This window comes from Pleurodeles waltl, chromosome 11 (genome assembly GCF_031143425.1).
Source record: "Pleurodeles waltl isolate 20211129_DDA chromosome 11, aPleWal1.hap1.20221129, whole genome shotgun sequence".
Lineage (NCBI taxonomy): Eukaryota > Metazoa > Chordata > Amphibia > Caudata > Salamandridae > Pleurodeles > Pleurodeles waltl.
Genome location: NC_090450.1, coordinates 94,050,396 through 94,073,783, shown reverse-complemented (window position 1 = coordinate 94,073,783; position 23,388 = coordinate 94,050,396). Strand labels below are relative to the sequence as shown.

General features: G+C 40.5%; 1 protein-coding gene across 2 annotated transcripts in view; it reads left to right on the top strand.

The window, feature by feature from the left end:
* LRRIQ4 (leucine rich repeats and IQ motif containing 4) overlaps window positions 1-23,118 on the top strand; it is a 67,865-nt gene extending 44,747 nt beyond the window's left edge. The window contains exons 4-6 of one of the 2 annotated variants that reach the window (XM_069213193.1): window positions 2,178-2,316; window positions 17,827-18,023; window positions 19,763-23,118. In XM_069213193.1, the coding sequence (XP_069069294.1) occupies window positions 2,178-2,316; window positions 17,827-18,023; window positions 19,763-19,936 (510 nt within the window). In that variant the 3' untranslated portion in view covers window positions 19,937-23,118. The remainder of the gene's footprint in view (window positions 1-2,177; window positions 2,317-17,826; window positions 18,024-19,762) is intronic. The other variant, XM_069213194.1, reaches the window with a different exon arrangement.
* The last annotated feature ends 270 nt before the right edge of the window (window positions 23,119-23,388 follow it).

Below are 23,388 nucleotides of genomic sequence, written 5' to 3'. Positions count from 1 at the left end.
AGCCATAAATGCAATTTGTTAAATAACAGTAAAACCGATACTGCAATAAACAGTCATTACAATTACCAATGTTAGCACACGGTTATCCTACCATGAGTTATAATTTGCATAGACCTACAAATTCAACAAAAAACAGACTCCTGAACGAAAGAAAGGTAATTTTCCAAAAACTGTTTTGGGTGTGCGTACCACCGTATGCTGTGTCAAAATAATTAATTTATATGAAAGATGTTCATGTCTCAAATAATTTCCAGATAATTGTTCCAACTATGGAATTGTGTGCATATCACTGTACTCTTTGAACTATTAAATATATATATTTTTTTTAATATGATGAACATCACTAGAGAAAGGTGTGTATCTCGCAAATGCCATGAATGGTATATCCAACCTTCTGTACTCAAATGCAATCATAAAGTGCATCATTAGTCTTTAATATGGTGTGCATTTCACCATATGCTCTACCAATATTTAAATATTATTATTATTGAGTACACTGATCCAAAATGTAAGACACCACACTACCAATTATGTGGGGGCTCACTCAGTCATCAAACACATTCATTTGTTGGGAGCAAAAGCCCTCACTCACCAGTAGGTGGCATGCTTCATCGTCGGGCATTGCTCCTTGTCAGGCCAGTGCTGCACTGCCTGACAGGTCCCACAAGAGGGCTCTTTGCTGGAGATGTTTTGTTCACCAATGACGTGCAAATGTGGAGTATAAGGAGGACTGGAATAAGTGAAGTTAAAATTGGCTAAAGGTGCCAAACTGCTAAACTTGATGAAAATGATCCCTCAAATCAAAGAGTATGAGAAAAGGAAAAAAAAGGAAAAAAAGACCAGTGTGTGGGAATTGCCTACACTACAGAGGTCTTGGTCAACATGTTTCTCGCCTCTTTAGTCACTAAGGATCGTTGGCGATTTGTCAAGAGCTAAAGAAAACCTAGAACTCACTAAAAGAGTGTGAGTGCGCTTTACTGGTAAGAACAAGTGTAACTTGTCAAGTCCTAATAGGTAATTGTCCATCTAGTGGTGATGACCCTCCTAATTTCAGGCACGGGCCCCTTGAGATAACATGGATACTACTACTTTCTAACAATCCTATTTGCGCTCATGGAAGCAGTGGTCCGCTTGACCTACCCGACCTCCATGATCCCAAATGTGCGGCACAAAAGAAGGCTGTTTAGCACTAAGAATGTATGCTCTCCATACTGGCTTGAGGCTGTGGTTAGTTGGTGGTAGCTGTCCCTCTTGGACATTAAGGACTTCAGGACCCATAGAGATACGAAGGACTGCTGCCACAAATTAACCACAGCTTGAGCCGGTACGGACCGCATAAATTCTTGGAGCTAAACTGCCTTCTTTTGTTCTGCTCAAACCGGAATATACTCCTCAGTCTCAGCTACCATTCTGCATGCCTTGAAAATGTCCCAGGTGTTAAAGGTATGAGGGGGGCGAAACACGTGTTAGCTGTCATTTTTTAATATTGGAGCACAGACAGGGAACTTGTGAGGCCTTTACATAAAGGAATAAAATTGGAACTGGTTTCTGCACCAATTTGTATTCTGGATTCTATATGACTAGCAGGATTATCCAAGGATCTACTACCTATGCAATACAGCTGTCCTATAACTTTAAATTAATAATGTTCGGGGTTACCCATTCTAAATGACATCTGAACACTTGACCTTACCCATTATTCAAGGGTGAGTAACACCAGCGACTTTTACCTCTGCTCCTCAGCGCTATTGTAGTACCATGAGGCATTGTCGTAGTTGACATCACTGATTAAATACAGCAAAATGGTATGAATGCCCAAATAAATGTTTAAATAAAAGTCAAATACAAAGTTTAGCATTATTACTGCTTCCGTTGACAACCTTTACCGCAGGGTGCAGTATGTGCTAGAAGCTGTCTTAAGCTCAACAAAACTCTGAATGTGCAGTTTTTGAAGGAATTCCAGTAGGTCGTACTTAGCAAAAATCATGCAGGCAAAGACCCCAGAACACAATAATTTCCGCAAAACTTCGAATACAATTTGTGAGAAAATGAGAAATTGCATCTGAATCAGGATTTGCCGGGGATTCTTATTGAGGGCAGTAAAGGCTACTAATCTGAGTTTGATTAATTCTCAGTTTATTTTCAGTAAATCATCAGTATAATGTATTTTCTTTTAGAATCTCCGAGAACTGTATCTGGAAAACAATAATCTTGAACTTCTGCCACCTTCAATTGGTCTTCTGGAAAAACTTGAAGTACTTGATTGCCACAACAATCGTCTTCAGTCTCTGCCAGACTCCATCAGTCAAATGCAAGGTACAAACAATTATTTCCACTTTCCCAATATCATGACTTGGTTTGAAGGACATTGTCAACTTTGACTGTACTAAAAGATCCCATTGGTGAAAAGATGTAACTTGCATGAAAAAAACTCTGCAAAGAAGAGTTTGAGAATAGTCATATTACAGATTTTCTGTAGTTTCGAGTAGTCTGTAGGCTTATTTTCAGCCATTTATATGTGACTAAGAGGGGGTCTTTCATGTTTTATTATCTTGCTTTATGGCAAATACAGAATGTTGTTGACCAACACAGATGAAAACTGACATAATCTTCACAGGCACACTGAAATACTAATTGTTAGTTCACTAGAATAGCTTAAACTTCCCCAAAGGATGTAACCACAGTTTCAGCCGAATTATTGAATTCAATTAGGAACCCAGGTATAAAAATGGGTGAAAGGATAAGACCCAGAGACAATATTGGGAATGCTGCCAACAGCAGTCTTGATCGTCAGAGATCCACTTCTCAGTAATATTGGCAAAACACACAGAGAAACACACTATTACAGTATGTTAAATAAGCTGGTAAAGTCATTTAGGGCACACTTAAATATAGCCAACTTCTCACTTGGCTCATGTGACTAGCCTTGGTATTACCTGATTACTGGCCCAGAATCTTTCATGCCAGGGACAGTAGCAACATACAACCTCATGGGAATAAGACCACACAGTGACAGAAGTTCCTGTAGATCAGTGCAACCCAAACATTTGAGAACCACAACTTGATTTTACAAAGGCCAACATTAGACCCACCTAGTCTAATGGGCCTGAGGTGGGCGATTTTTTAAATGTAACTAAAACATAATTTGGTAGCTCACTGTTGTTTAAAGACAGCTCATTTTCAGTTGAAATGGCCAGTACATTTGCACAGGCATACAGCTTTACTGACAAAACTATATTGCACACAAATTATAAGGTGTGGAAATCGGTTTCAATGGCTATTTATCATTTGTGCAGCACCAACTAAAGAGTCTTGTTATGTTTTGTGATCCTACTAAAATCTTTGTTTCCATCACTCTCCAGAATTACAAAAAATGTGCTTCCTTTTGGTTTTCCCAACTGCTGAATGTGTACAGCTCATTTATAGGTATTTACATCTTGATGTGTGTTACAAAAAATGACATCCTACAGCGTTTCCTTTCACGCTCACTGTAATCCAGCATGACTGCAAAATGAGAGTAGTTTGTAAATACCAATCAAGATGTTAAAAAAAAACAGCAATTTGTCAGACGACATCGTCTGATATTTGACCTCTGTCTTTGAAGTGCAGCAAATGTGACAAGATAAACACAGAATTCAACTGTTTATTTATTCATGTATGGACTTTCGTGAACCATCAAAAAGCGGCTCCGACCCACAGTTTGGCAAACACTGCTGTACAGCATAGTGTAAGGCCAAATAGATACAGAAAATATAAGAGAATGGGGACATGGGCACAGGGAACTGAGAAGAGGAGAAAAAAATGTAGGGAAAAAAACAGGTGAGGAACAGAGCATAGGTGGAAAGAACTGAAACAAGTGAGAGGTATTGCAGAGCACCTTGCCATAATCTATGTTGCCCTGATGACGTAGCTCTGCTGTTCTTCCCCCGGATGTGCAGCCTCTAGCTTGGGAGTTAAGAGAATTACTTCTTATACTGGTTTATATCTCCCCATCCTCCTTAGCTTCCATGCTTGCCCTCTTCTGATCCTAAATTAAAGATGAAAACTGGGAGTGGACCTGTGCTTCCCGATCATCCATCCCACTACTGACTAACATTTTGCCCCCTTCTTCTTTAGTGTCGGTCCTTCACCACCTTAAATTCAGATGTGCTGCAACAACTACTTTAGAAAACATCTCTCTAGTCATATGCACTGTCAGCAACAGGCCTATTGCCAAATTAACTCCACAGGTTGTTATGATAATATACACGCCATATCTCAACAATGCCAAGTCTTTCATTAATCTCACAGGTTTATCACAGATGCTTTAATGGGTGTTAGATGCACCCGCTGTACTGGGATGGCAGAGCCCTATTTGTCTGATAGCATCCCTGTGATTGTGAACTAGGGAATTATGGCAATCCTATTTTTGATCCTCTGTGTGTCTTAGTGCCAGCCAGTTCATCTAATTTTCAAGCAAAACATAAGATGGTTTATGCCATCCTTTGCAGGAGTTAACAGAGCTGGTCTAAGGATCATAACCTCAATATGCACCACTGTACTGTGTCCAGTATTCCAGTGGTTCTGCAATTTTCCAGTCTCTCTAAAATGCAGTAAAGACACAGACACACACACATAGACACATCCCGGTCATACGCTAGACCTGTGGTTCTCATCCTGTAGTCCGGGGACCCCTGGGGGTTCTTGAAGCCTCTTAAGAGGGTCCGTGACTGCTTAAAAAATTAACTAATATTAACAGATTAATGAAATGTATATAAATATCGTGACTAATGTACAATTGAAGATTTTAAAACATACTGTAAATGTCAAGGAATTTGAAATTGAAGGCTAAAAATTAAATTAGTATCCGCCTATTGATTTGTGAAAGCAGTGCACGTGCATCAAACAGAATAAAGTATGGACGATGTGTGATTTCATTGGAATTTAGAAAAGCTCCAACCTTCCTACTAAAATATTTGTTATTTTCTTTTATCTGCTGGCAAATTAAATGAAATGTGTTATCATTTGTGTATGTGTTTGATGGAATGCTTATTTCCGTATTTTTTTAAATCATTGACAATGTTTAGGCCAGGGTCTGCAGGTTCCAGTACTGACTCAATGGGGGTGGGGGGATTCCCAGATTCCAATAATTATTCAGGAGGGGCCCCCGGGTTCCAGTATTGATAAAGTGGGGGTCCACAGGAGTCAAAAGGCTGGGAACCACTGTGCTAGACCTTTTCCTAGTGTCTGATTCACTTCTGTCGTCACACTTGAGGTATAGCGTGACCACTCCATGATCTTAAACTACAACCTGACCAGTCTACTGGCCAACTGATATCTAACATTATGTTTCCTAGTTGGTAAATACCAAAACAAACTTTACACCACGTTGAATCAATGTTGCAGTTAGTTTAAAAATCATCAATCTTCTTGTAACCAAAAGCATGTCTATTGATCTAATAATGATATTTACTGTGTGTTACCCTATCAGAATAAACCTAGATCTCAAACTAAATATAATAAAGGTGCACTCCATTCAAGGAACCTTTCAGGTACCAGCAAACTTAACAGACCTTAATTGATTGTCATTCCCCTTTATTGTCCAAAAGCTGGTGTGTTCACTATGGATTATTTTCCTTGCTACAGTCTGGATCATCCAAGGCTTCCATGCAAGCACCCCAAAAAGAACCTAGGCTCCCCAGTCTCCTTGCACCTACAAGACACCAGTCATTTCTCATGACGTAGCTGACATAGAGAACAGCATTGCTAAACAGACACCTTCCATCTCCCTACCATGGTGCTGCCTACCCCGCTTCATCCAGAAGATGAGTCTTAGGCAGAGTAGCCTGGTGCTGCGCATTCTCACCTGCGTTTCTTTAAAGACCTACTACTTGACTCCTAGAATCAGGCCTGAATAAAACCCAGACCCTCGAGGATCCTAAAACACCATAAAACTATCTCCATCTAGGAACCACCCCTTTCATAGCAAAGATCATTGAAGCCCATTTCAACTACAAACCTACCTGAACACCAAATACATTCTGAATCCCTTTCATTCAAGGTTTCACTCCCACCTTTGGAATGGAAACAACTTTATACCCGCGGTGTTCAACCTGCTGTAGTTAGCCATCTTAAATGTATGTCCGCTACTAATTGTACTGAACTTGTCAAAGATATTCAAAGGTGTTGACCAATACCTCTTATTTATCACTTATAATCATTCGTTACCGTATCAGAATCTCAGTACTATCAGATCATTCTCCTTAAATAAAAATAAATTCAAGGAAGCTGAGATGTATTATTTTTTTTTATTAAGACAGTTCAGTCTATTGGCTGCACAAATATAGATATTGGTCATATACATATAACATGGATTATAATCTGGACAGAACAAAGATCAGCATGGGAAACATTACTTACAACACAGTGAATGCAACTAAATGCATTTACCACAATGCATTTACAATGTATATGTGTTTAACATGCATGGCTTTACCACGCATGCCTTTACTACGAATATACCTCTACCAAGCATGTCTTTACAACAAATTTCTTTGTAAGGGCATGAATGGTAAAGTTGTATGCGTGGTAAAGGTTTTAAAGTTAAGTAAGGACAGGTAAGTATTAAGAGGGTTGAGTGAGGTTTAGGTTTTAGGGTGGGCATGGGTTTTGGGGTGGTATTTTTAGGTTTTAGGGTGGGTATGGGTTTTGGGGTGGGTATTGCCTTTTGGGTGGTAGGGCATTTTTAGGTTTTAGGGTGGGTATGGGTTTTTGGGTCGCAAGGGCATTTTTAGGTTTTAGGGTGGGTATGGGTGTTTTGGGGGTAAGGGTATTTTTAGGATTTAGGGTGGGTATAGGTTTTGGGGTGGTAAGGGCATTTTAAGGTTTTAGGGTGGGCATGGGTTTTGGGGTGGTATTTTTAGGTTTTAGGGTGGGTATGGGTTTTGGGGTGGTAAGGGCATTTTTAGGTTTTAGGGTGGGTATGGCTTTTTGGGTGGTAGGGCATTTTTAGGTTTTAGGGTGCTTATGGGTTTTGGGTCGTAAGGGCATTATTAGGTTTTAGGGTGGGTGTGGGTTTTGGGGTGATAAGGGCATTTTTAGGTTTTAGTGTGGGCGTGGGTTTTGGGGTTGTAATGACATTTTTAGGTTTTAGGGTGGGTATGGGGTTTTGGTGTGGTAAGGGCATTTTTAGGTTTTAGGGTTGGTATGGCTTTTTGGGTGGTAGGGCATTTTTAGGTTTTAGGGTGGGCATGGGTTTTGGGGTGGTAAGGGCTTTTTTAAGTTTTAGGGAGGGTATGGGGTTTGGGGTGGTAAAGTTATTTTTAGGTTTTAGGGTGGTTATGGGTTGTGGGGTGGTAAGGACATTTTTATGTATTAGGGTGGGTATGGGATTTGGGGTGGTAAGGGGTGTTTGAGTTTTAGGGTGGGTATGGGGTTTGGGGTGGGAAGGGGTGTTTAGGTTTTTGGGTGGGTATTCGTTTTGGGGTGGTAAGGTAATTTTTAGGGTTTAGGGTAGGTAGGGTTTTTGGGAGGAAAGGTGTGTTTGTGTGTGTGTGTGTGTGTGTATATATATATATATATATGTTTATATATGTATGTATATATATATATATGTATATATATGTATGTATATATATATATGTATATATATTACATATATGTGTATATATACACACACACACATATATATCTATCTATCTATCTGTCTATCTATCTATCTATCTATCTATCTATCTATCTATCTATCTATCTATCTATCTATCTATCTATCTATATAAAATAATGTATGTGATACTTACCTCTAGTTTTTACCATGCATATGCCTTTACCAACTATGCCTTTACTACGAACTTTTCGTGGTAAAGACAATCGTGTTAAAATCATATGCATTGTAAAAACATTTTGTGGTAAGTGCATGCGTGGTAATGACCATGCATTGTACTTACGTTGTAAAGGCATGCGTTGTAAGTGCATGCGTTGTTCCATCATACATCCATCTGCATTAGCTACCCTTAATTAATATTTATTGTTATTTTCTACCAGTAGCTAAACCTTTTAGGTAGAAGCCACCCCATGTTTGCTTGAATCTTGTAGTTCGTTGTATTACTGAAATGTGTGTCCTATCAGGACAGGTTGACTACGTCTTGGGGGTATTATTGTACTCACCATTCGCGACAATTTTAAATGTACTACATTCATGTCAGTTAGCTTGAACGGAGCAGAGAGTTTGGGATTTTCACGTTATGTCTCCTTTTCTGATCTATTGGTTTGGTGACACCCTGGAAATTACTCTGATTTCTTGAATTCCGGGGTGGAAGCTGCTTCAAAGGTATAATTGTGATATTCTAATTACAGCTTTGGGGGGACTTTAATTTGCATGTGGACGTATCGACAGATAGGGAGGATCAGTTGTTTTTGGAATCATATAGGGTCCCTGATCCTAATTCCTTGATTTCAATGGCTACTCATCAAGCACGACATACCCTGGCCCTCATTTTGTCTAACCTTCCTTTAACGGTTAGTGCTCCGCTGAAATAAAGTTGGTCAGATCCTTATCTTATATCTTCCAGCTGGATTTTTTACAGTGTTGGCCATGAGGCAGGCGGGAAATATGGATTTAAATACCGAGTGCGGAATACAGTCATACCTTTGGAGCTTGGGGAGGCATTAACTGTCTCACTGATTCTACGACTGAAGAAGCTTCGATTAGGGGTTAGTAATTCCCACTAAAGTCAGTTCTGCTACCATAAGAGAACTATCTGCCGCTTGGTTTTACCCAGAACTTCTAGTCCAAAAAAGGGAAGTAAGAAGGTGGAGTGCCTATGGCATTGGAATTTTAACAAATAAGCTAAAGAAGTATATAAAACTGCATTTAAACTGTATCATAAATTTATAAAGATGACCCAGAAGACTTATTTTTTAGATCAAATTAATTCAACTAATAATCCTGCACAGGAAATTTTTTCAATCACTAAATCGTTCCTGAATCCTCAAGCCTGCAACCCCATTATAGCTGCTTTATCTGAATTGTGTAGTAAGCTCTCCACATTGTTTAAGGTCAAAATTCTTAAATTACACTCCTCTTTGCCGTGCCTCCGGCTGCCTTATCTGGCAGCATCGCCTTGGAAGCGGTTTCTTGTGTTAAGAGTATGCTGTGGAATCCATTTGGTCCTTTTCCTCTTGAATTGATCTCTCAGGCTATCTCCCTCTGTAAATCTGGTTCCCCAGATGATCTTTGTTCTCCATTCATCCTCCGTATGGCAGGTGAAGTAATTGCTCCTGTGTTTCAGCAGATTTTTCACGACTTGGTGTCCTCAGCTTGTGTTCTTTATGGCTGGAAAAGAGCAAAAGTTGTCCCATTGCTTAAAAAACCCTCTACCAATCCAGATGTATTGGCTAATTTCTGTCCAATATCCCTTCTGCCAGCAGTTTCCAAAATCTTAGATAACATATTGATACCCAGCAGACAGCATATAACTCTTTTGTGCACTATATATAGTCTCATGTTCGTCAAGGCAATAGTACTGAAACAGCTTTTCTCAAGATCAAAAAGACTTTTAAACTCAAACTGGTTAAAGGAATAGCGCTATTCTCATCCTGTTAGATGTGCCTGAGGCATTTGATATGGTCTTCCATGCTATCTTATTCTTGGAGATTTGTATATGAGATAAGGCTTGGGGGTCGCCTTCATCATTTCTTGAAGAAAGAAAACAACAAGTGTGGTCAGTCCCCTCCCAATCAGTGGCAAGGAAGCTGTCATTCAGAGTATCCCAGGGGTCCTCACTTAGCCCTATCTTATTTAACATTTATCTGACTCTCCCGCCAAGTTGATTGATTCTATTGCCCTTAGGACTATTTCTTATACCAATGACATGTAGCTTCATCTAACAGTAGATGGCTCTTCCCCTTTTCCGGGAGAGGCGCTGAAATCTGGCCTCACTGCCACTCTGAATTGACTTAATGAAAACCAGCTGTTACGCAATGGGGACAAAACAGAGGTCCTCTTGTTTGGTCACATGAAAGAAAAATGGTTGCTTATCTGTTGGCCCCTGAATCTCATTTACCCAGTGAGGAGCCAATATCACACAGTGGTAGAGAAAACAAGTTTTAAACTATTGCAAACAGTAGATTTCTAGCTCGTTTTGGGAGCCTTTTAATAGCCGATGTCCTTTGAAGAGAGTGAAAAAAAACAGGGTCTCAGCACCAGCCTCAGCAAGCTAGTTTTAGGAGGAGGGGGTTTGATAATGAAGGATACAGAAGTGACTGTTAGGTAGTTCTGGGAATAAGCCCAGTCCCCCTCCAAGGCCACACCCCCTCCTCACACCATGAATTTTTTCTTAAAGTTGGCTGGTCTGTACAGATGATAGTAAATAGTCCTCAGACGTGGTGGCTAATAATTACTACTACATTTGGGCTAGGTACAAAGTTTGTACCCACTTGAAAAATACACAAACTGATTAATGACTGCTCAAAAGATTGACCACTGCACACAGTCAATTGCCTTTTCAATATCAACAGATAGGTTGCCAAATGCATTCACAATGCAGTGTAACACTAAGTAGGAGCTTGCACCTTTAAAAACCTAGTATTGTTTCGCTGCAAGAGATGGGAGTTACGTTTAAAGATTGCACTAACTTTGCACTCTTAGGTGCTAAACTATTCTATTTCAAGTCTCAACTGGTATCAGCTAAGAGGCAGTCATATTGCTTTTCAATTCATCCCTTGGAGTTTCATGTAGCCTTTTAGATTGAGGGTGTTGATGAATCATGTTAGGGCATTAAGAATGGTGACCAGAAGCCACATATTTGCTCCTTATATGGCTCTTCTGTAGAATGTCCCCTAGTATAGACTCAGGTTCAAAGCATATAGCAGCTTCATTGTGGCAGGTGATTTCAAAGGCATTACTCTACCATAGATATTACCAATACACACTGACACACAAGGTTGTTATGGGTATGCCACACAATCATTGCCTTAATTAATTCATTGGTTATAGCTGTTACATGGAGATGGAGGCCTCCCAAGAACAGGGCCTACTTCTATTCCTCACCAGTCATCACCAGTATTCCAAGATGTTTTTTTTAGGGTCGAGCCTGCGTTGCATGTGCTTGCGCATGCGTTTCGCTAAGCAAGACGCTTTAGGAATTAAAAAGGGCTCGGAGCCCCGTCCACGTCACGTCAGTGGCTTTCATTGGTTCGTGGGCTTGCCTGTTAGAATCTGCTTGATTTCATTAGTGGGAAGCACGCATACGTCATGCCTTTTCCTGTGGTTAGCCCTCCTCGAGCGCATCGACCAAGTACAGAAAACATACGAGGCTCGCTGTTTTCCGTCTGGTTTGTGGACTACTTTTTCTCTATTTTCGCTGCACGATCGTGCTTGGCAGAAGTCAAGCGCTTTGCATAATATCGACCCTGTTACACAGTTAATTGCACTTTATCCGGTTACGTACATAATTGCACTTTTGCCAATGGGTTTCATTACGAGTGAAAAGTCCGGTTAGGAGTTTACAACGCTATTAGCTCTAACACGAGCAAACGCGAGACCCGTTGCATTGCAAATGCTTGTTCTTAATTATTTACACACTCTGATAAGGAAATTCTAGGGTTACTTATCACCATTCCTGTGTCTCTGACCATGAACTAAGCCTGAGTGCTGCCGCAATGGATATTTCATGATACATTTTTACATGATGAGGTATATAGAGTACGACTGAGACTTTTGTGACGGGGTTCCTGGAAATTAACATTTTCTCTGTTGCTGATTGTGTTGCATGGCACGCAATGAAAGCTGGTATCAACATCTCTTGAGGAACAAAAACTAGTGCGAAAGGAGGAATTATTATAGCGGGCACGATTGATACAATGTCCCAGTCATTGGTGCTCACTCAAAAAGCAAGAGAGGCCTAGTAAAGCAAGTGCCTGACTTCTGGTGGCTACAAACACCATTTTTAAGAATTTGTGCTGCAATGTCCCTTTATGGTTAGAGTTCTGAGTTCATCAAACCCCTTTATCCCTTTACACCCTTTATCAGCTTGTTCAGGTCCTTCAGTGGGTTTTCCATTCCTCCTGCTCTCAGCTTCTTGCTCTCCTAAAAATCAGACGACTGTGAATCAGTGGCTGCCAATATATGGAATTCCTTACCATGTGACATTTGACTGATCTCAAAGTTCCTAACTCTCAGAAAAATCATTAAAACTAGCTATTCTCTCATTAATTTGCTTAGTTGGCTCTGTAATCCCAGCATCTTTTGTTTTAGCTTCAGGACACCCTTACAGGTAAATACATACTTCATATGTTCCAAACGTAAATAATTAAATGTTGGAAACATCTAGATGCCCTTCTCTAGAATACACTCTCAAAATCCCACACAAGACTCTTCTTCCTTTGTGCAAAATCCTGGAAACCCATATTTTCTCTATAACAGCCTACGGGGTGCAATTCTGTCTCCTTTCCTTACTTCCTAGGAAGCGCACTTACGCTTTACCATTCACTTACATCCTCTGGATATATTCTTCTTTAACTTTTTTGTACCAAGGTGGGGAGGCATCTTTAGCTTGTTGCAGTTGTCGTGCTGCTTGCGACACTTAAGGATTGGAGACCCTATCAGTTTTTAAGAGGAGAGGTTGCATCCCCCTTTGCTGTAGCTTTTTTCCTCTCTGTTATCCTCTTCCCCACCCTCAACCCGTGTTTCAGACAGAGCTCCACCCGTCCTTTGGGAATTATGTTATTATGTCATATCCTTTAATATTGGACCTGTTGACTGGAGGTACTATCTGAGATTGGGCATAGGCTGCAGGAGGCAGCAGAAAAAACTGCCATCCCAAGCCCTTGCAGGTGTGCGGAGGCTTTTTTGGAGAAGCAGGACTCCAGCAGACAACGGACCCACTTCATGGTTTTGGGTGGGGTATGATGATTGTGCCACAGGAGTCAGATGTCACAGCGGCACGAGGCAGCCACAGGAGAGTCGGTGGCTGTGCAGCGAGTTCCCTCTATGAAGCTCTTGAGACCAGTGGCATGATCCGCTTTGAGTACAGTACCTGTTGAGACACAATCTGCCTGCAGTACAGGTTCTTCAATCAGCAACAGAGTCCACTTCTGGCACAACTTCCATGATGCAGCAGCATAGTCCACTTCAGGGACAACTTCTTTGATGCTGCAACATAGTCTTTTCAGATCACAACTTCTTCAGTGTACCAGCACTAACCCCTTTGGGCACAATTTGTGGGCATAGCTGCAACCCTTAACAATCTATAAGGATAAATTGCACCCATGTTTCTCCGAACACTCAGATTGCTCTCTACAGTCTTATTTTTCTGGCAGCCCCTCAAACTACTGTGGATCAAGCTGCGACTGGCTCCCCCGACAGTCACACCTCCTGCAGGGTTGACAGGCTCCTTCCCTCTCTCAGCAGGCAGGTTGGCTTCCAGCCAATTCAAACGAATCTAGGTGAACAGTTTTTTCCATCCAGGCAAGACTTCAGGTGATGTCTACTCACTCCTGGGAAGCTGGCTCTCAGGCAGACATCAGCTGTGGTTGCTCAGCAGTCCCCTGCGGAGCACTGTCTTTCTTGGTTAAAGAAAATGTGGAACTGGAACAAGTGTGTCCGGGGCTCCCACATTTATAAAGTCAAAGACAGGTAATGTGGATACACTGTCTGCACGTTCAGAACGCGTATGAGGTAGTTCTTCTTTCAAGTGTCCTGTCCAGGTTGTTCTCCAGTCTTTGTTCAGAATGATGCTCCTCGCAGCAGGGTAGTTTCCAGCCTGCAGGACCAACAACAGAGGCACACAGAGGTGGCAGCAAGAAGTGGAAGCTTTCTGCACTTGGCCAGCAACAGCCACACTGAAGAGTCAAAAGGCTGGCCTCACGAAGAGGGCTAATTTTCGCCTTGAGCATCAGAGACTGTAGTCCCACCCTTCAATCCCACCATATACCAAATGGCAGTGATAAAAGGAGACAAATCAGCAGTTCCTCAGCAAAAGGCATTACTGACTCCTTTGTCCCTAATTCAGTATTTACATTTCCTCCCTCCAGGTGCAGGAATGTTAGCAGTACAGTTACACTGTCTGAGGAAATAACCTCATCTCCATCTTTTGCACAGGAACAGACCAGAGGCTGACAACATGGAATGCATAGCCATCCATTATTCTGACTCATTCAGACGCAAAATGCATGTACCACACATGCCACATACTCAAACACATACCACACACATGTGATAGTGAGGTGTTAGCACGAGGGCCTTGGTTATCACGAAGAAACAGAATCTCAGATGAGGAAGCAAGGAGGCTGCCACTCCAGTGACACAGATAAAAAGGTCTGGCCACAACTATGAGTTCACAAAACAAGGCACTCCCGACATCACCACTACTACAGAAACAATATTCCCCTGTCAGCATAATGAGGGCACGCTTGGTGCACCCCTCCATATCGCAGATCAGATCAAGGACCCTCCCGTGTCAAGCATATGCCAAGACCTCTGTGGACACACTAAATTAGCGTAAGGTTAGGTTCAAAAATCAAAAACTAGGATGATAGATGCTTTCAGTCAGGGTTGGGGTACACAACTGTACACTATGCAGGGACTCCCCCATCTCAACACTAACACATTGTACGTTCAGGGATCCATGCAAGATAAGTAGAGACATTGCACTGTAAGAGAGTTCTTATGTAAAAGGCATTCTTTAAACAGCCACATAACTGGGATATGCTGGACCGGTCACGATGACAAGGCCAACAAATTATAAATTCAAATAAAGCAATACGTGAAAAATTGCAGTTTCAGAACATTTTGACACCTGTCCATTGTATCTCGTTAAAAAAATATGCCTGTGTTTTTCCAAACCCATAACCCAAAGGCAAACTTAATGAAGCACTCGACATGGAACAACAGAACACAAAGGGGGTTATTACAACTTTGGAGGAGGTGTTAATCCGTCCCAAAAGTGACGGTAAAGTGACGGATATACCACCAGCCGTATTACGAGTCCATTATATCCTATGGAACTTGTAATACGGCTGGTGGTATATCCGTCACATTTGGGACGGATTAACACCTCCTCCAAAGTTGTAATAACCCCCTTTAAAGATTTTACTTCACTGAATCTTTGAACATCGTGTGGAATGTCATGCTAATGCAAGCTGTATTCTAAATCACTGGAAGATTGAGGCAAATAGGTAATGCAGTGACTGTTTTTGTAGACATTTAAATAGACCCCACCCCAGTCCAAATCGGTGTCGTGAGTGTACCTGGCCCAACAGACGTAGTAGTAAGACAATATGTTAGGACTTGGGCCTGTTTGGAAGACGCCATAAGTAGAACATACATCGGTATATTTACCTAATTCAATCATTTAGAAAATCTGCCTGGATAGCCATCCTGCTCTTAAGTTAGAAGCGAGATAGGTATAGCTTTTATAAGTGATAAGATTTGTCGGGCAATGGACTGGCGAAGTTTGGCATAGGCTATTCTCAAGTAAATAGGTTTAACAGCCTTAATTATCTAAGTGTTTAGTTGACATCTTGAGTGATAGGAAGCGAAAACAACAAATGCATTCAACACACATTGCATGACAGCAACAAACATATAAGGTATGCAAAACTTAGTAATGAGCTTATATATATCTCGGGGTGCAGAAACTGCTGTGCTCTCCAAATCTAACTTGCAACTAGGAGTTGGTCCCACGACACAAAAGGAAGGACAGAGGGCAGGTATTTTTACCAACATTAGTGGAGCAGCTTGTAAGAAGTACAGTGATGGAAACCACCAGATGCTGGTCAAACAAGGTGAAGGAACGGGAAGGTTATGTTTTCTGGCTCATAGACACACATAGGAGTATAGATTTGTTACAACATCTCTGTGCATGACCAGTCGGACTGACTTTAACATCTTGGTTAAATTAGAATTGTCTGTGCTGTTCTATTTGTTTTAAGTTTGAGGTTGAACATCTGAGACAAGCCTCCCTTTCAGCAATTCTTGCATTGCTCAAATTGAAATTTACTTTTTTCTGTGTTCATATGGTGGACTGGCTTTAGGATGAGCATTGCTGCATGCCTGGATATATTTTTCCCGATTGATCTCTCATTGCACAAAGCTTCTGTTTGTTCCATTGCGTAGCTTGTAATGTCCAACATCCTAGTTGCCTTCCTGTCCTCAGTTTTCTTTTTGATTTTATTGAGCAGAGCGTGTAACGATTGTTCAGTCTATTCGACCATTAAGGCTAAACATTTGGGTCCCTCATATTCTAACCTCAACTTTCCATTTTCTACTCTTTCTAGAAAAGTGCACAACTTAATGTTCCAAAACACATAGAACCATCAAATGAGGGACAGCATACCTCATAAACAGAAACCAGCAAATCTTGTTCGCTGCTTCTGAGCTGTACTGTCTGAAAATAAACCACTTACTCAAAGAACTTTTGGGTTAAATGAATTTACTTTACACACTGCAGGGGCATACAAACCGAGCTTAGGACCATCTTCATTGGGTCCATGGTGATAAACATCCGAGTCTAAACAAACACCCAATGCAATTATCAAAACATGCTGTGTGATGTGCAATATAATGACCTGTGCCCATTTTTTTGTACCAAAGCGGGGTGCCACATAGTAGTAGAAAAGTGTAAGAAAGATTGCTTTAATCGGAGTGCTTTCAGCCAAGTGATGGTGGTCCCCAAATTCTGGCGTCCTAATTGGCCTTAGGAGCTCCTAACATTCTGTAACAGAGGAGGGATTACTCCCAATGTCTAAAAAGTACCATATGACTCAATGTCATCAGGGACACCTCATTCTGTTATTTGGTTTTCCTTTTCAACCTAATGCATTCTGGTTGCTGCAGCCATGGTTCATTTCACAAGTAGCAATTGGACTAACATAACTTAAAACAATGGCACAGATTTAAGAGGGCCTAGCGCCATCTAACGACACATTAGCATCATTTTTCTTACGCTAATGTGGCATTAGATGGCCAAAAATGTGTTCCAGATATACAAAGTGGCACAAGCCATGCATTGGGCCACTTTGTAACCCCTTGCATCACATTGTGCCTTCGCCAGGCGTAATGTATGCAAGGGAGGTGAAAATGGTGCAAAGAAATCTTTTAGATTTCTTTGCGTCATTTTTCTGGAATTTTTAACACCTGCTCAGGGCAGGCGTTAAAAGGGGGCACACCATTGATTATAATGGGGCCGTATGTACTGTAACCCTGAACAGTACATCAATAGCTTCAGAATATGACACACACATGGTGGCGGTCGTGGGGCGGTAAGGGGTGTAAGGAAAGTGGTGCTGCACTGGGTGCCACACCATTTCCTTAAATCTGCCCTTATGATTCTTAATTTAAAAGAAAGGGCAAGGGCTGGAACATGTTGCCCTTGAAGACATGGAGACTTCTGCTAACATTATGTAAATCCCATTAGATACTGCCCTGAACAGCAGAGAACGTAGCATTGGGTGCTACGGGTGAGACAGACAGTATGCAGCTTGTCGGCATGAGCCATGCTCTTGTCTGGAGTCTCAATCTAAGGCCCATATTTATACTTTGATTGCGCTGCATTTGTGTCATTTTTGACGCAAAAATGGTGCAAACTTACAAAATATAATTGTACTTTGTAAGTTTGCGCCACTTTTGCGTAAAAAAATGACGCAAATGCAGTGCAAAAAAAGTCTAAATATGGACCTAAGTTCACTGGGATCCACGTGTGTCCACAGAACTTCATATGGGATTGATCATTCTACTTTCTGATGTGTCCAGCTCTTTTGGTAATCTTAGCGAGTCAGGCTCTGAAATTGTGACCCTATCCTGCTGTGTATCCTCAGCAATATTTATTGTTTTGTTTTTGCTTTTAGGTTTAGAAAAACTTTTTCTTCAGAATAATCAACTGACCAAACTTCCTGATAACTTGGAAAGTTTGAAGAAGCTTCGAATGTTGGTCCTTGATGGAAACCCAATGACAGATCCCCCAGCTGAGATTTGTAGCCAAGGGCTGGAAGCTATATGGAAGTATCTACAAGATAGGCGATATCGCAATGCTATGGCAACAAAGGTAAATGGCCCGATAATCATTTTATCGTCTCTCATGTGTTTCTAACTATACATGTAACATAATTTCTCTTTAATATAGCATTATAGTCTGCTGCCACGGAGTAACAACAGTTGTTAAGGGCCCTCTTTCTGATTTATATGCCCAGCTGTGGACGAGGAGGGAGGGAGAGAGAAAGAGGGCCTTTAACCGCTGGTGTATCCTGAGGCAGAAAGCTTAACAAGGTATAGGCCGAGCTGTAAATGATCAGGGAGGGCAAGGGCCTTTGACAACTGATATACCCCAAAGGGAGAAGGACTATAATGCCTGAAAAATATTCCAAACATTGATAGTAGAATTTTATTAATTAAGCATGGAGAAACAGAAAGTCATGTATTGGAATATTGAAGCACAGTGTCTATACCAGCCATTATTGACACTGACCTCGTCATTGTCTTCAATCCAGCTATCCACATGCCAGTGTTCTCATACAGCCTAAGTGGCCATAGATGGTATTAGAACATTGGATTGTTGAAAGCTCCATTGAAGACAATGGAGTAGCTTAGGGCATATAATGGCTGGTATAAGCCCGGAGCTCCAACATTCCAATGTTTGTCTTTATCTTTCTCCCTTTTTATTTTAGAACATTCTAGCCTTAATGGGTGGAATGTTCTAATAGCCTTATAGCCCTTCTGTCTCGGCGATACTGGTTGTTAAAGGCCCTCACCCTCGCTATACGCCTTTGCCTGCGGCTCAGCTCTATTGCTCGGGTTCAGGGCCTTTAACAACAGGTATAGGCCTCGGAAGCAGGCTATAAGGCTATATTAAAGGCCCGCTCCGGTTAAAGGTCCGAGCCAAATGCCCCATAAGGGTAGAATGTCCTAATTAAAACAAGTCACCTGTGTGATGCAGGGGCTTTAAATCCCCACAGCTCAGAAGCTACTAGTCCTTTCCAAGCTTCTGTGGCAGTCTGAATTTTAATTGGTGCGCTCATGGCCACAGCAGTTTACCTCTAAATAAAGAAATGCTGTGAAAACGGGCAGCTGTTAGACCCTGACATCCTGGACTATGGGAAATTTGTTTTCTTTGTTTGGCAGAGCAGAAAGTAAGAATTCCGTGACACTGAGAGCATTGTGAGGTGTGAAGGGTCTCTGTGTCCCCTTTTTCACAGACTCTGCCTCTCTCATTCCCCTGCTCAATCCGCACAGTCTCTGCAGAGGCAGGTGAGTGAGGCAGACATAGGCTGCATATTAAGACATCAGTAAGCTGACCGCAGCGGCCTATACCAGTGTTTATAGACCCCTACTGCTCCATTGGCTTCATTGGAGTGGTCAACCTTCCAATGTTCTAATATTGCTTTAACAAGGTTCCTGTATTAAGTCATCCTTTGAGCTTTAAAGGTGAAAGCAAAAATATTTTGCATCTGGTAGAGCCTGAGGTAGAATGGGTTATAATGGTTTTTAGAATATTACGTACACTCAGGGTAGAATGTTCTAAAATAAACAGGGAGAAGAAGAAAGGTAAGCAATGGAATTTTGCACGTAAAACTTTCTTACCTTTTCCACTTTTTACATGGTACTTATATTTTCATGTTCAGGAAAGTTTATACTGAACCGGAAATGTTAATAAAACTCTACTTTCTTGGTTTGAGACCGCTTGATATTTATAGTTCTGTTAATGGTAAATTATGGAATTTGCTGAATTGTTTACCTTTAGATTCTATATAAAGAACGTGCTGATGATACTATACTTTTGCATTTCAGATACAGGCCTGGTGGCGTGGGATGATGGTTCGAAAAGGCTTGGGCCCCTTTGCATACCTCCTTGAGCTCGGGAAAAAAGGAAAGAAAGGAGGGAAAAAAGATAAAAAGGATAAGAAGGGGAAAAAGGATAAAAAAAAGCAAGATGCCGCCCCGAAAAAAGGGAAGAAAAAGTAGCTATCCGTTGGTTCGAACGCGGCCCGTTGCTCAGCCAAAACATGAAAAATATAAGGAACAAAAATCAGGCAATAACTCATTATTTTTGTTTATTGAACTATTGCAACCTTGACACAGGGCAATGAAAACAATCAAACACAAATTGCCTTGAGATGCCTGATAGAGTGGTTCTTTAGTATCCATGAGAGCAAATGCTTGATCAACTGGAATGGCACCAGTAGCAGTCAATGGAGGTACAATGTGAGTTCCAGGAATAAAAATAGAGAGAAGGCACTCAAAAAGCGGCCCACCACCTCACCTTTTCAGACAGTGACTATAGTAGCTTGATGCTGAAGTCTTCTTTATTGATTATTTTCCGTAAAGACCATAGAACCACAGCCAAAGCGGTTCATCCTAATGAAATTCTTTGGGGCTGTAAATGATGCCATTCACACTTACACATATATACACAGTAAATACATACAGTACAAAAACCAACATCACATGTCATATAATATTGAGCAAAAGAAAATGACAAAGCCATCAGTCATAAATTTCCACAATACAGACAGACATGTAAGACACATTAAAATGTGGATTGAAGAAAAGGCCAAATCAATTTCACAAAAATATATTTTAGAGTGAGATGAGTCCACAGTTCATACTACGTAAATTATGGGAAGAGCCACAGGGCTCGAAAACAAATGTAATTTTTCTTATATATAGGTCTAGTACCTTAATAATGTATTAAAAGTTGTATTCTGTGCAAAAAACGTCAATCTGAAATAACACGCTTTAACAATATTTCCTTGTACTTAATTTATAATCTAGCACGATAATGGTCACTGAAATATTTAATCTGTACATGACTGGTTAATTGCAGTACATCTACAGGGACACAATAGGACATGTTAAAGTTGTCACATCCTATAACTAACTTAGCCAAAATAATTGTGTCAAAGAGATACTAAATATATATATTGAGAGCGGCAGAGGATCTCAGACACTTTCATGAATGTTCATCTGATTACAACTAATTAAAGAGGTCGACACTCGATTAAAACAAAAATGAACAGAAATATGAAAAAAGAAGGTGTGAATAGTTGGCTTGGGGAATTTCTTTTCTTTATATGATTACCAATCGTGGCTACTTTCAAAACCCTGAACTACCAGATCCTGCTGATAGATGGATCATTATGATCCTGCTGCCATAAATGGTAAGGACAGGGTTCCCTTCTTTAAAAAAAACTCTTTTGTCTGAGTGACAGGTGTCTTCATGATGCCAGTGGTAAGTTTGATCTCTTACTAATCCAGTTTGTCATCCGTCCATTGCAGCCTCAATATAGGATTATTGTGTATCATTGAGGAATCTCCTGGTTTGTGTCACTGAGGCTATACTGCTGGTAACCTAACTTTAAATAGTGTTCTGGTATGTTAGACAATCAAATCCAAAACACAAACAACACTGAAGCACAGTCAGAATTCAGATAAGTCAAATCATACTTTTCCTAATTTTGCAGAAGATGGGATTTTTTTACCACCACCTCGTTCTAGCCTTCACCCTTCCCCGTTAACAAATTAAACTTCGATGCAAGACCACAGTGTGCAATAATTTAAAACCACAGAGCATACATTTTTGAAGATTAGGTTGGGCTACACATACCATGGAGCCCAGAACTTAATCATGAGGGAGAGTTTCAGTCAGAAGTCCACCTGATGTCAGCAAAGTGAGGTTTTAAAAACGTTTTATGTTGGAATGAACTAATCCTTGCTCCGTAGCTGTTAACATAATGTTGGCAGGGCTGGTTACAGGTGACAGAAGTGGAATACTATCAAAAGATAATGGGCTGTTTTCTAAGATGTCATTCCAAAATACGAATAACTTCCAGCATTAGAAGCAAAAAACTCAATTCTTTAAAGATAACTTTATTGCAAGTTGCCCTACTTGTTGCACGTGATGAGAACTGAAAATAAATAAGCATAAGCAGAATACAAAGATTATGGGCAAACTACATAAAGGAGGATGTCATGTTTTGGGGTTCTGCTGCTAAGGCTAGTGCAGCATTGCTGCGTGTTGTGGTAAAATTGATATCTTGAATACTATGAAATCATAAGCATTTTGGAGCCAATTGGCTTTCAAAAAATCAGAACAGAAAAACAAAAAGAAACCATGTACCCAGAAGAACAGTCTAATCCACCTTATTTTTAGTACTAAGATTCCCTTTTTGTCTCAAATTGAACTCAGCTCTTAATAGATGGAGACACAGTCACCGGGGCAGACCAATACTCACTGGAAGCCCGTACCAGATATTGCATAGGATCACGTTGAGTAAGGGCTACCAAAGCACCATATAGCACGATCAACTAGGAATCAACCTATGAATTGTGCACTAAGATCAAGCAGGGAAAGGATGTCACTTGCAGGAACTACAGGTGTCATTGAAGTTATGCCAAGGGTGGAGATGGTTCTTCATATTTCCTCTATAGACCCAAGCTGTCTTGATTACTGACAAAACCACTGAGGCCTGTTTTGCAATAGGTCAAGTCTTCGCAGAGCTAGCAACCCCCTTGGCCTTGCTTTCAGTTAAATGGAGCTGTACGGTTCCTGAGGCCCGATATATTCAAATGTATTTAATAATCAGGTGAACCAAGAATGTGTTACCTTTTTTTTGCTCATTGAATAATATTAATAATTGTGAAATTGTTTTACTAACATTTTCTAAATGTATTTCCTTTAATTTTTGAAAATGGCTAATGATCAAAATATATGCCCCATTGTCCAAAATATAAATGTTTGTATTAATGAAAGTTGTTATAAGTTTTCTAGTTAACCTGTACTATTGTAAGATGAACGTGCATACCTATGCTACTTTGATGGCAACCTCCTGTAAATAAAATGATTAGTGACTGACAATGCAAAATAGGTCTGTTATGATGATGTCTGTTCTGACTGTGATAAAGATAGTCCTTGGATGGCTCACATCCTAAGCTTTTGGACCACTCTGCAGCAATGGATTCTTCTGTTGCAGTTTGATGCGATCATATTAATATGTGTGGACTAAATGTTGTTTCAGTTGCAGTCTGTCAGTTGATGAGTTCTTTGATCATAGTGTCCAGTGTTTTCATTGTTTGCCCACACGTGGAAAGATGACTTTTGCAAAACACTTCTCTTAATTTTGCATTAAATTTCACTGTTTCCTTTTCTTTCATATCTTTTTGTTTCTCCTGACTTGTCAACATGTTTTCCTTTATTCCAGGCAGTAATGTTTTCTAGTAATGCTAGGAAAACTGAGTTTTTTTCAATGTAATATTTACTTTGAAATAGAAGATACATCCAAAAGCTGAATATATTGAATAGACAAGTCATTACTAATATTAATATGAGCGGTTAACCTATGCTCTGATGTTACAGGTAAATGTTCTTCATATTCAAAATACATTGAAGTTCAAAAGGGTTTTATTATGTTGAAATA